General features: G+C 46.2%; 1 protein-coding gene across 11 annotated transcripts in view; it reads right to left on the bottom strand.

Annotated features, from left to right (window-relative positions):
• The window catches only part of COBL (cordon-bleu WH2 repeat protein), a 261,169-nt gene that overhangs the window by 170,623 nt on the left and 76,796 nt on the right, over positions 1-13,750 (bottom strand). For 10 of the 11 annotated variants that reach the window (XM_019939458.3, XM_033862779.2, XM_019939453.3 and 7 more), the window contains exon 2: positions 2,725-2,928. In XM_019939458.3, the coding sequence (XP_019795017.2) occupies positions 2,725-2,928 (204 nt within the window). Of the gene's footprint in view, positions 1-2,724; positions 2,929-12,774; positions 13,451-13,750 lie in introns of those variants that run through there. The other variant, XM_073809484.1, reaches the window with a different exon arrangement.

The raw sequence follows: 13,750 nt of genomic DNA on the forward strand, positions 1-13,750 counted from the left end.
CACATCAGAATGACATGGACCCAAATCTCGATTGCTTGACGCCATCTATGAAGCTCCCTTTTGGCAAAGGGCATTTTCTCTTCAAAGCCCTTCTCTTTACTTGTCCCCCAGTTAGAGTGATGGGACCAGCGGTCTCCTGGCAGTGGCTCTGAGCAGTGCTGGTAGCACCCTTCCTAAAAGGGCACCAGAGCTTCTTCCTTAAGAAAGTTCCAGAACACCCGTTCCCATGTCTCATCTAAGAACATACTGAGACTTTTACTTACGTTTCTAAATCCAAAGGAAACTTTAAAAAAAGAGAGAAAGAAAAATCACTGTCATATGCAGAATGGAATCATCAGACTCTAAGTACTAATGTGTTTTCCTTGTGAGAATCTTTCATGTTTGGAAAGGTAGTTAAGGTACTGACTGTAAATTATAAACGACTTGCTTATCCTGCGGAAAGGTGGACATGTTCTCTGATAAAATGGAAGAGAGAAACCACACTGATAAACGATTAGTAGATCTGGTTTCAGCAAGGGTCAGGAATGTGACTTGGGCCCACTCTTGTATTATTGAAGAGCAGGACACATAAAACCAATTCCCAAAGCAAGAAGCTGCAGCGTCAGCAAGTTGCAAGCCGCTAAGGGAGCCCACAGGTTGCTGCGGGAAACCCTTGGGGAAGGGATGAGTATTTACCTCTTAGAAAAGAGAGAAGTATTTTAATACTTAATCTCTACAGCTGAACCTATTCTCACAGCCGCATTGCAAAATGGCACAGTGATAACTTCTACTCTGAAAGAAAAAGAAAATTAAAATTGGAAGAATGTGTTCAGCTTGAAAACATTTTTCAAAATAATATTTTTAATTTACAAGTGGGCACTCTATCTCTCCTCATGCACTTGTAAGCTCGGACCTGTGTATTATTTAAGACACGACCCATGAGTCCATTTTCTTAAAAGGTATGTAACTAGACAAAGAAGCCATGGTTTCACAGGTGTATACTTAGCCACAAACTCAAGCTGTACACATGAAATATGGACAGTTTTTATATGTTAATCGCACTTCACTAAAGTGTTTATTTATAAATGTAACTAGAAATTGGGCCAAAAATATAAGAATGGTGAGTCAACTGAATACAGTCACTAATAAAATTACACTCGTCTATTAAAGTAGTTTGTAAACCTATGCAAATATGGCCTGCTTCTCAAGTTAAAGTTAAGTGGGAAAAGCGTATTTAGAACAAAGACCCCTCTGTAAAACAAGAAATACAGACACTTTAGAAACCTGAATGTCTCTTGCGTGAACCCTGCCCACAGGAGCTACTGCCTTCTGTGGGCGCTAGGCCACAGGGATCAAGGTAAGTCCTAACTTTGGGGTCCAGAGCCTTCTGCTGGTGGGGTGGTGGCCACAAGGAGAAGCCCCACAGAGGAGCACACCCTGGTGCACCCTGCTGGGAACACTCTGGAAAGCTGCTTGGCACCCCTTTTAGAGTTGAAGATGTTGTATCCTAGGTACATATCAATGCCTGGAGAAACATTCCTTAACTTTTTGTACACACAGCCCATAAAATAATTTTTAAAACTTATGTACCCCTTTGCCAGTAAATTGTCACCTGGAATTTTCCTTATAAAATTTAATAGTTGCAAAGGATGTAATATCAGGTAGAATCAGAATACTAAGATTTTAACATAAAACTGTTGTATCACTATTTTCAATGTACCCACGAGAATAAAAACACCCAGAGTGATGTGATTTCCACCATTATCCATGTTTAAAAGACTCGAGCAAACTTTTTTTAAGATTTAAATATTTCATATCATTTCTTACCTTCCTTGGCTTCCTAGAAATACGACTCCCATTCACTCCTGCCTCAGAATTATACAAAACTATTTTTATGCTTGAATGCTTTTATAATTGATCACTCCATCATATTCTGCACAATAAAATGTCTAAACATGTAAGTGGAATTGTTTTCTGTGATTTTGTTAAAACTTTTTATTATGGATTGAGCTACTAACAGTAGTGCGGAATTGCTCAAACAGTATAATTACGATCTATTTTGATAAGTATCAAACATCAAGTTAGAAATTCTATCGGTAATAACACCCTTCATACTCTTAGTGGAGTATTACCAGTGCTTCCGTCCTGCCTCTTACGGCTGGGAAGGGACGGGAAGAAGAACCAGCATGTGAGCTCGGCCACAGGTACCTTCACAGGCAGATCAGCTCCAAATGAGGGTGCGGGTGGGAATCGAGGGTCTGGAAATTGATTCCCATCAGTGTCAACTCCACGGGTCGGATTTTATTCCTTAATCTAAACCTGCATTGTTTCCATTCGGAAGATTGATAACTGACGGTACTCATACTTCCGAGAGTCAGTCCGTAAGTGGCCCGAGGATGGTCACTCGGGGGGCTGCCCCCGGGCTGTGCAACTTCAGGGCCAAGGATGCCGGCCCCACCTGTGGTGGTGGTCACCTACTCGGAGGTGCTTATGGGCCTGAGAGCCCCCTTCCTTCTGAGCCCACCTCTAACAGGAGTGAGCTGCAGTCCTAAGGATGAGGGTGTGCGTGGTGGCCCAGCTGGCATGCAGCCGGGCCGCCTGTGACACTGCAGGTTGTCTCTAGGCCCAGATTTACACCCCAAGGCCCTGGTCCAGCCCAACGCGGGAGGATGCGCCCACTCCTCAGGTCTCGCTGGATCTGCAAACTGGACGGCAGGGCCCTCCTCGCCGCGCCCAGGCCCTTACCTCCCGTTGACCACACTCTTCTTCTCCAGCCCGCTAGGCAGCACCACGGTCATGGCCACCACCCTGCCGTCCAGCGTCTCCTTCCTGCTGAGCAGGTTCTGCGGGGGGCTGGGGGACGCATCACGGGAAGGTCTCTGTCCTCTGTGCACGTTGGGGGTGGTGGGCCCCCCGGGAGGGGGCGGAGCACGAGCCTTCATCTTCCTCCTTGAAAGGTGAGAACGAGAAGGACTGAATGAGGTGGCAGCTTCCAACCCAAAGTTAGCAAATCACTTGTCGATGGCCAGCAGCTCCTAAGGACCTTTCCTCCTAATTGTCCAGTCTTATAAGTGCTTAAGGCCTTCTGAGTTGCACAAACTTTTAAAAATCAATATATTACAACAAGGACCTACTGCATAGCACTGGGAACTATATTCAGTATCTTGTAATAACCTAAAATGGAAAAGAATCTGAAAAAGAATATATATATATATATATATGTACACACACACATATACGTGTATGTGTGTGTATAACTGAATCACTTTGCTGTACACCTGAAACATTGTAAATCAACTCTACTTCAATTAAAAAAATCAATATATTAGCACTCTTCAACATAGAGAAAATGGACAACTAAGAAAAGTAGAGGACGCATCATTTTTTTTAATTGAAGTAGAGTTGATTTACGATGTTGTGTTAATCTCTGCTGTACAGCGAAGTGACTCAGTGATATGTATATATACATTCCTTTTTTATATTCTTTCCATTATGGTTTATCACAAGATATTGAATATCGTTCCCTGTGCTATGCAGTAGGACCTTGCTGTTGATCTGTTCTCTATATAAAAGCTTGCATCTGCTAAGCCCAAACTCCCACTCCATCCCTCCCCCACCCCCTCCCCCTCGGCAACCGCCAGTCTATGGTCTATGGAGGACGCATTTTTGAAAGTAAGCGTTCCTGGAAAGAAACAGCCTAAAATGTGTTCCCCTCCTGGGAGTGGGCTGGGGCAGCAGAGTTTGCTTGGACCAGTCCTTTCTGAACCATTGACTGGGTTACAAATCCCAGCTAATTAAGGGGTCTGCATTGCTCTAGCTGAAACCGCTGGATCCACAACCAGCTGAGAATCTGGAGCCCATGGGTCCACGGTATTGAGGATGCGACAGGACTACATCAGGAGGTACTAAATAAGCCAGAAAATCCACCAGACCAACACCCGCAGACACGGGCGCTGTGGACGGAGGTGGCAGTTTAGTGGCAGGGGCTACAAGTGATGGTATTTTAGCACGACACCTGCTCCCCCTCTGTTTTCACCTTATTTCCGACTGTGCTTTGAATTCTCAATTCACCTTGTAGATTTCTAAACACCTGTCAATAAATCACCCACTCTGACGAACATTTTTAGAAATTCTTGTCTCCTCCACATTATTCAGGGGAGGCAACGGACCTTACTTTGTGTAGGTGTTTTATTTTATATTTAGGTACATCGGTGTTTTATGTACAAGTACATATATGTGTACGTATGTGCATGTGCATGTGATGTGTATGTATATACATGCACACATTTATTTATATGTTTCTTATTTATACATAAGAATCTTATTTTACAGAGGCCCTGGGCATTATATAACAAGAACTGGCATTTACTCAGCATCAGGACCTATGCTAATAATACGCTTAGGAAGCTCACTTCATTGAAAATATTTTGCAGTTGAGAACACTGAGTGTCAGTAAGATCCTAGCTCCCCCGAAGCCCGGAGCAGGGGTGCAGAACAGGTGTGTCTGGCTCCCAGGGCCTTGCCCCTCCCCACCTCGCTGTGCTCCCGCCTGCCCTCTTCCAGAGCGAGGAGTCACAGAGAGGCCACGTGAGCCCTCAATGTTGAACTTCTCCTGCAGAGCAATGTGCTGGGGCACTCTGGCCCAAAGCATCAGACACCAGAATTCCATTTCTAGGAATTTATCCTAAAGAAACAATCCCACAGGAATGCATTGCGGGAGGTTCAAAGATACTCAGTACAATGCAATTTATAATGGCAAACGTATGTAAGATACTCTAACCACAGGTCAGAAAGAGAGAATTTCAATAAATGATGGTACTAAAACAATGTTATACCAGTACTGGTTAAATATACTTTTTAAAAGCAATTTTTATTTTATATTTGACTATAGTTGATTTACAGTGCTGTATTGGTTTCAGGTATACAGCAAAGTGTTTCAGTTATACATATATATATATATATATATATATATATATATATTCTTTTTCAAATTCTTTTCCTATTTAGGTTATTAAGAAGAATCAATATTGTCAAAATGATTATACTACCCAAGGCAACCTACAGATTCAATGCAATCCCTATCAAATTACCAGTGGCATTTTTCACAGAACTATAACAAATAACTTTAAAATTTGTATGGAGACACAAAAGACCCCAAATAGCCAAAGCAATCTTGAGAAAGAAAAACAGAGCTGGAGGAATCAGGTTCTCTGACCTCAGACTATACTACAAAGCTCAGTAATCAAAACAGTATGGGGCTTCCCTGGTGGCGCAGTGGTTAAGAATCCGCCTGCCAATGCAGGGGACACGGGTTTGAGCCCTGGTCCGGGAAGATCCCACATGCCGCAGAGCAACTAAGCCCGTGCACTACAACTACTGAGCCTGTGCTCCAGAGCCTGAGAGCCACAACTCCCGAAGCCCGGGCGCCTAGAGCCTGTGCTCTGCAGCAAGAGAAGCCACCACAATGAGAAGCCCGCGCGCCACAAGGAAGAGTAGCTCTCGCTCGCCTCAACTAGAGAAAGCCCACGTGCAGCAAGGAAGACCCAAGGCAGCCAAAAGTAAATAAATAAAATTAAAAAAAAAAAAAAAACAATATGGTACTGGCACAGAAAAACAGAAATATAGACCAATGGAACAGGATAGAAAGCCCAGAAATAAACCCACACACCTATGGTCAATTAATCTACAACAAAGGAGGCAAGACTATACAATGGAGAAAAGACAGTCTCTTCAATAAATGGTGCTGGAAAAACTGGACAGCTACATGTAAAAGAATAAATATATTTTAAATGTATATAAGTTGATGTTCCAAAATGCTCAATACAGACATTTTAAGAAAACAAACTTTGAAATATTATTTGTTTTGAGAAATACCGTTTATAAGAGAAGTATGCATTACAGCAATAGATCACAAAATAGTCTAGAAAGACAAGGCAAAGAATTAGTAACAATGATCTCTGGGTGATGGGTACCATGACATTTGTTTTGCTATTTTCACTTCTATGCATTTCCTAATTTTTTCTATAATATCACCTCTCTATGCATTAGTTGTAAAATGAAAGAGGTCATTTAAAGTGGGGAAAAACAGCAAATAGGGTTCAGATGAGGCCTCAAACCATCACTGTTCACTTCACTGGCCAACACAAGACTTAGGAATGACACCTGGGTTTCATCCTCTACCCTGATAAGTAGACATAAATTAATTCTCTTTTTTTCTTATTAAAAACCTTATACCTACATCATATTTTTTATAATTTTTATGCTTTATTCTTATTCATTATATATTTTTTCCTTTAAACTTATAGAAATAAAGATGAAGTAGGAAACATATATTGCACTGGTCTAAGGACTGTGTAGTATTAATTCATTTATTCCTCACAATAACACTGTGAGGAGGGACTGCCATTCCCGTTTTATAGATAAGGAGTGTGGGCACACCTTTCTCAGATTACAGACAATTTGTTTCCAGAGCCTGAAGTTTTAACCAGTGCATCCTTCAACCTCTATTAGGAAGACCAGATATCGGCCCATTATACAGATGGAAAAGTCAAGGCAGAGAGACTGGTTATGTGTTCCTTCATTAATCAACCATAGGTCTCGGCTAGAAGTCCAGTCTCTGAGCAGTCCACCTGCCATTAGCATTACCTCCCAGAAGCACTTTCAGGAAAAAATCATTTTTAGGAAATAAATATACTTTCCAAGTAAACTACATTTTATTTCTGGGTACTAATAAAGCTGGCTTTACAATGGAATATTACTCAGCCATAAAAAAGAATGAAATAAGGCCATTTGCAGCAACATGGATGAACCTAGAAATTATCATACTAAGTGAAGTAAGTCAGACAGAGACAAATATCATATGATATCACTTCTATGTGGAATCTAAAATATGATGCAAATGAACTTATCTAAGAAACAGAAACAGACTGACAGACAGAGAACAGTCTTGTGGTTACCAAAGGGGAAAGGTGAGGGGGAGGCGTAAATTAGGAGGTTGGGATTAACATATGCACACTAATATATATAAAAAGATAAACAACAAGGATTTACTGTAGAGCACAGGGAACTATACTCAGTACTCTGCAATAACCTAAATGAGAAAAGAATCTGAAAAAGAATAGATATATGTATATATATAACTGAATCACTTTGCTGTACACCTGAAACTAACACAAGATTGTAAATCAACTATATCCCAATAAAAAAAGAAAAAAAGCTGGCTTGAAGGCTTGAACTCCTTCAGAACACGCTGAATAGAAAAGGAGGCATTTGTTCATTCAGCCAGCACTGCGATGGGGGCAAAAGAGGCAGAAGAAATGTCTACTGCCCCAGATTTTTCCAAATAAATGCTGTCCCCACCACCCAGAGTCAGCTTTGGAACACTGTTTCCATCCCCACCTCCTCCCCATGTCTACTGCTGCACCCCCAAGCCCTCATCACTAACGTCTGCACAAATGCAGTCTCTTCCTACACCCCAGCCTCCTGCCACCCAATCCTACTGTGACCCCCTCATTCCACAAACACGCACTGAGTGCCACCATGGATGCCCTTCATCTTCTCACGCTTTGCTCTGTACATACATCCCCGGCCACACAGAGACCAAGACGCTCCCTGCGGCCACACAGAAACCACGATGCTCCCTGCGGGCTGCACGGATGCCCAGGAAGGCTTCTGTGGGTCCAGTGCTGTGTCATGTGCCCATGTGTGAGTGCACATGTGTGCATGTGTCAGTTGGCCAACACTGAAAAAACTAGAATGTTTCACAAGAACACAATGAATTTCTGGCTTCTTTTGAAAAAATTAAAAATCAAAGATCTGATTGGGCTCTGAACACCTTCACAGCAAAACCCAGCTGTGTGTGGCCATCTGGACCCGTAGACTCCGGGCCATCACACACCTGTCCCCTGTGCAGCTGTCACAACATCCAAACCACAGCGGTGCCTGAAAATCAGGGCTCTCCACGGACCCTCAGTCCCGGCCCCTCTTAGATCTCCCCCACTTGGCTGGTAACAGGACACTGGTCCCTGGTCCTGGAAGCACGGAAGTCCCCCCTTGCCTTTGCCTCACCATCTGCCTTGGAGGTTTTGATCCCTTGAAGACACAGCTCGAAACCATGTCTCCTGAGAAAGCTCCAGGTGCTTCTGGCCTCCAGACACACACGGCTGAGCCCAGGGGTCTCTACCTGCATGCAGAAGCACCTGGGAAGCTTAAAAAGTGTTTACCTGCCACCACGAACCAATCAAATCTGAGTCTCTGAGAGCTGGTTTATGTTAACGATCACATCTCTTTAGAACAGAGGCTCCTGTCTTGACACGGAAATGGCATATGGTTTTAGCTGTGATTTTGTATCATTTGATAAAAGCAACTGATAGAAAAATATACAGTTAATATATATGTTCATAACTTCACGAATCTGTTTTTATTTCACAGAATAACATTTGCAGATTTTCAGAAGTGCACGTGGAAAATTTCACACCAAAAGTGACTGCCTGGGGTGCAGATGGATTTGTGGACCTGAAACCAAGCAGGACCCTGTGGGGCTCCTGGGCACGGAAGCCTTGTTTTTAGGGGACAGACTCCAGCCTCCATGCCCTTCCCTGAGTTCCAAAGGGCAGGTTCAAACAGTTGCTAATCAGGGAAGGGAGGGGATGCAGAGACAAGGGAGGAGCAGTCAAGAAACAACAGTGTAGCCTTGGGGCAGGGTCCTGGGTCCCCCTCAAGGGATACACAGAACAATATCTTTAAGCTCTATATAGAACTAAAACCCCCCCAAAATGGAAGATATTAGCATTCTTCATTCCAGAGAAGATCTCATCAAGAGACCACCTGAGAGCAGATTAAAGTAACCAGAGAAGCCCATTAGGATAGAGCCGGCCTGAGGCCAGTTTAAGGAATGCAGGCCCCGCACACACCCTGATCTTGATCAGCAACCCCCGCCCTTGAACCGTCACTATAAAACTCCTCACCAGATCCCCTCGGGTTGGGACACACAGTTCTGAGGGGTACCAGCCTGCTGTGTCCCCCTGTGCCTGGCAAAGCAATAGATCTATTCTTTCCTACTTCACCCAAAACTCTGTCTCTAAGATTTGATTCGGCACCAGTCCATACAGGCTGAGTTTTCAGCATCAGACCCGCTTCAGAGCTTCGTGTGTGTCCGCGAATGTACAGACCCCAGGCTGGGAAAGCTGCCTGTCGCCAGCCTAAGATCCTGGACGCAGAGGTCCCACCCGCACTGTGATTAATCTCTTTATGAGGCAAACAAGAACCTCATTTCTTCCACTATTAGTTAATATCTCCAGAAGGCAGCAGGTGCTGTACGAAGGCTGTCTGTACGCTCAATATTTAGCACACTGCTCTTCATATTTGTAGGTTCTTAAAAATGCTCATTGATATTGATGTTGGCAACAGTGAAATTATATCAGTTTCAGCCTACAAGGAACTCAGCAGACTTATAAAATCTTGAGACAACAATGAAATTGAAGAACTCTGCATGGACCGCAGTGGTGGGGTGTCCACCTACAGAGGAGGCTGTGAGCAACCCTGAGGATGTGCAGACTTTGGAGATGAGGGAGCAAAAAACGTGTATGGTGGGGGAGGAAAAAATACTGTAATGCACATCACAGAACGAGATGTCAAACAGCATTGATGGGCTGACTATACTGCCAGACAGTGTACCAGAGTGCTGTGGGTTTTCCAAATATGCCTTATCTCTTACTCAACCATAAAAAAGAATGAAATCATGCCATTTGCAGCTACATGGATGGATCTAAAGATGATCATGCTAAGTGAAGTAAGTCAGACACAGAAAGACAAACATCATATCACTTACATGTGGAATCAGAAAAAAGATACAAATGAACTTATTTCCAAAACAGAAAGAGACTCACGGACATAGAAAACAAACTTATGGTTACCAATGAAGAAAGGGTGAGAGGGATAAACTAGGAGTTTGGGATTAACATACACACACTGCTATATATAAAATAGATAACCGACAAGGACCTACTGTATAGCACAGAGAACTAAACTTAATATTTTGTAATAACCTATCTATAAGGGAAAAGAATCTGAAAAAGAATATACATATATGTGTTTGTGTGTGTGTATATATATATATATGAAACTGAATCACTATACTGTATACCCGAAACTAACATGATATTGTATATCAACTATACTTCAACAGCAATAAATAAATAAATAAATAAATACTTTGTCTCATCTGACCCTCATAGTCTAAAGGATAAGATCTCCAGCTCTCATTTTACAGTTGGGGGAACTGTGCACAGGTGGGTTCTAAATAAACAGGTATCCCACAGATACTTGGGGAGTGCCTAAATTACTTCTTTCAAGGTCCCCAAGAAAGAGGTCGGGACCAGAGGATGGTTTTGTGTCTGTTTTGTCTGGATGAGGGGCCCAGCTACTGCGGGAGGAAGTTCCCAGGTGGGACGCCGCTGAGGACCTGGCTGACCCTGCAGCCAGCGGGGTCCCTGAGGCCTTGGGAGGGGAAGTCAGGAGTTAGGTGAGGGAGGCAGCATCCGGGGAAACAGTTGGAGAAGCAAGCCTGGAGAGGCAGCAGGTACAGCCCCAGGTCCACAGCGCGAGGGCTGAAGTGGAGGACAGGTGGGGTGGAGAGAGGATGCCCGGACACAGACGCCATGAGGGAGAAGATGGGCTGGGGTCGTGGGGAGGCCACTGCACGTCACCCAGACTCCTGCAGGAGGCTCCACAAAGCCCCACAGAGGATGCATCCTGGGGGTCGGCCAGCAATCGGCTTCCCATGGATGGAGTTCGAGATGACAGTGACACTCCCAGTGTTAAGTGGAGTGAGCACGGGCAGAGGGAAAGGAGCAACCGAAGACCTCTCTCAGGACACTCTGGGGTCCTCGCTCTCAGACCGGGCACCCCTGTGGTCCCAGCCACTGAGAAGCCCTGGAAGCGGTGTTAGTGCGTGCAGTCTGCAGGGTGACGGGTCTGCAGATTTAGGGTGGGGCTGCCAGGAGGGACAGGGGCACTGAGAACTCAGCTGTGGCCTGAACCGGGCGCCTCCTGGTCTCAGGTGGGAGGGCCAATCCCCATCCTCCGTTTCCCCTCAGTCCACTGTGACTGGCCCTCACACCTGGACAGGGGCTGACCTGGCTCTGAGGCCACACCTGGCCACAGCAGAGAAGAGCATCTCTTAGGTGGTCCTGTGTGTGCACCTGTGTTGTCTCAGGGGAGTTTCCTTCCTGGACCTCAGTTTCCAGGTCGGTGAAACTGGGGGCTTCCAGTTCTAATAGACTAAGTCACAGAAAAATATAAACCCAAACTACCACCATTATATTACATTAAATTAAGCTGCAGTCAGGACTGGGGTGGCCACGACCAAAAAAATCAGAAAATAACAAATAATGGCTAAGACATGGAGAAATGAGCACCCTTGCCCACTGCTGGTGGGAACGTGAATTGGTGCAGCCACTACGGAAAACAGTACGGAGGGGCCTCAAAAAATTAAAAATAGAACTACCATGCGACCCAGCAATTCCACTCCTGGGTACATACCCCAAAGAATTGAAAGTAAAGACTCATGTACACCCATGTTCAGAGCAGCATCATTCACAATAGCCCAAAGGTGGAAACAACCAGAGTCTATCAACAGATGATACACACTGTGGAATATGATTCAGCCTTAGAAAGGAAGCAAATTCTGACACCTGCCATAAGACGGATGAACCTTGAGGACATTAAGCCAACTGAACGAGCCGGTCACAGAAGGACCCCTATTGCCTGATTCCACTTATAGGAGTTCCGGAGGGCAGCCAAGTTCACACGGGGGCAGGAAATAGAAGGGTGGTTACCAGCGGCTGGGGGAGGGGGAGACGGGTAGTTTTGTTTGATGGGTTTAACAGAGCTTTTGTTTAACAGAGTTCCGTTCGCTGAATGGTTCCAGACGGAAAAACGTTCTGGAGACGGTTGCACAACAACGTGAATGTGCTTAACATCACCGAACTGTATGCTTCAACACGGGTCAAAAATGGTACATTTTACGTCATGTGATTTTATCACAATTTAATCATTGCCTCCTAATAAAATTAAGTTTTCATCCTAATAAAATTAGACTTCATCCTAATGAAATCGTTTTATCCTGGTAATGGGATCAGCTGGTACTGTGAGTCTTACTGCCAGGGCTCGCTCCTTCTTGGGGGCCCCTCAGCCTCTGTCCCACCACCCACGAGAAGCTTCTCTGGCTGGGGGGCAAGGCGGAAGATGCAGGACCTGACAGGGGTGGAGGCTCATGGGCCCCTTAGAGGAAAGGGAAGGAAGGGGTGAGGCTGCATCCGCCCAGGGGAGGGAGCCCTGAAGGGAGCAGGGCCCGAGGGCAGCGAGGCATCTCTGCTGCCCCCCCATCCTCCTGCACCCCAGGAGCATCACAACACCTCAGGCTGTGTGTTCCAGGGTGTAACCGCGGGCCAGTTCAAGAGCAGAAGCTGCCCAGGTGCACGGACCCCCCCAGGCCCCTCCGCTTATGAGCAGCATCTCCACACGACGTGGTCGCAGCACCACTGACCTCCTCTGCCCGGAGGGACCACTTCGGACCACCTTCACTCGGTCCAGGGAAGCCGAGGTGCTGACCTTGGAAGGTCTGTGCGGGTGTCGGGCGTTTGGGGTCACCTGAGTCTGGGAGCGTGTGGCCGTCAAAGGGCCAGGTTTGTGCCCCAGTCTGAGGACCCACCGGGCAGGGACCCAGGGCCTGGCCCCTCCTGGGCACACCCCGGGAGGCTCTTCAGGGCATGAGCTGCTGAGCAAGCCACTCACCTGCCCTCTGCTCCCTCCAGGAAAGCAGCTGGGAGTGCCCGGGCAGGAAGGACTTAGCAGATGAAAAGAATAAAAATAAAAACATTCCTGGCATCTCAAAGGTAATCCATCTTAACACCATCACGTAAAAACATTTCTGGCATTTCAAACAGCATCAGTCAGAGCTCCACACTGTTTTATCTTAAAACCATCACATAGTTCTGACCCAAATGTCAGGGCCATGTCTGCTAGTTACCACATCAGCGGGGGCACTGCCAGACGGCTTTTTCTGCCCAGAGCCCTTCGGTGTGAATCAGGAGGCAGAGACGCTGCCCCAACGAAAGGCAGCCGATCCAAGACGGTGTGGGCTGTGCGTCTGACACCGTCTGGGCTCAGTGAGCGCAAATCCCAGGGCCGGGTCCAGGCGGCTGAATGAAAACCGACCTCCAGGCCGTGGCTGGCACCCAGCCAAGCTGGAGGGGCCCGGGCAGGCAGGGCTGCAGCCTGAGAAGAGAACGTCCACACAGCTCTCTACTTCCCTGAGCACAGTCCCAAGGGCGCTCTGCTCTCTAGTGTGACTCTCCACGGATGCCTAGGCTGGTGCCCGTTCCGCCGAACGAGCAGCCTGCAGGATCCCCGCCCATTTACCATGCTGGCAGCCCGGGCAGGAAGCGGGGTGAACAGCGTCTCCTGGAAGGGAATTTCAAAGTGCAAAGAAATTTGAAGCCCGCCCAAATTTCAAAGAAAAACCAGACCAGGCTACTCGTGGTTCTGATCCGCCGGTGAAGCAAGCTCTGGCTTGGTGGGTCTGTTGGCGCTGCAGGCAGAAGGGGTCACCGTTCTCTTCTAAGAGTCTTCCCAAGCAGAAGTTTGCTTCCTCTCCGAAGAGTCAGAAAATTGGACACGAGCTGCCCTGGTTCTCAGGGTCAGGTCACTTCCAGGGTCACCTGGATTCTCCTCCAGCTCTTGGACGCGAGGTCTCTGCTCATCCCCAGGG

Source organism: Tursiops truncatus, chromosome 9 (genome assembly GCF_011762595.2).
Source record: "Tursiops truncatus isolate mTurTru1 chromosome 9, mTurTru1.mat.Y, whole genome shotgun sequence".
Taxonomy (NCBI): Eukaryota; Metazoa; Chordata; class Mammalia; order Artiodactyla; family Delphinidae; genus Tursiops; species Tursiops truncatus.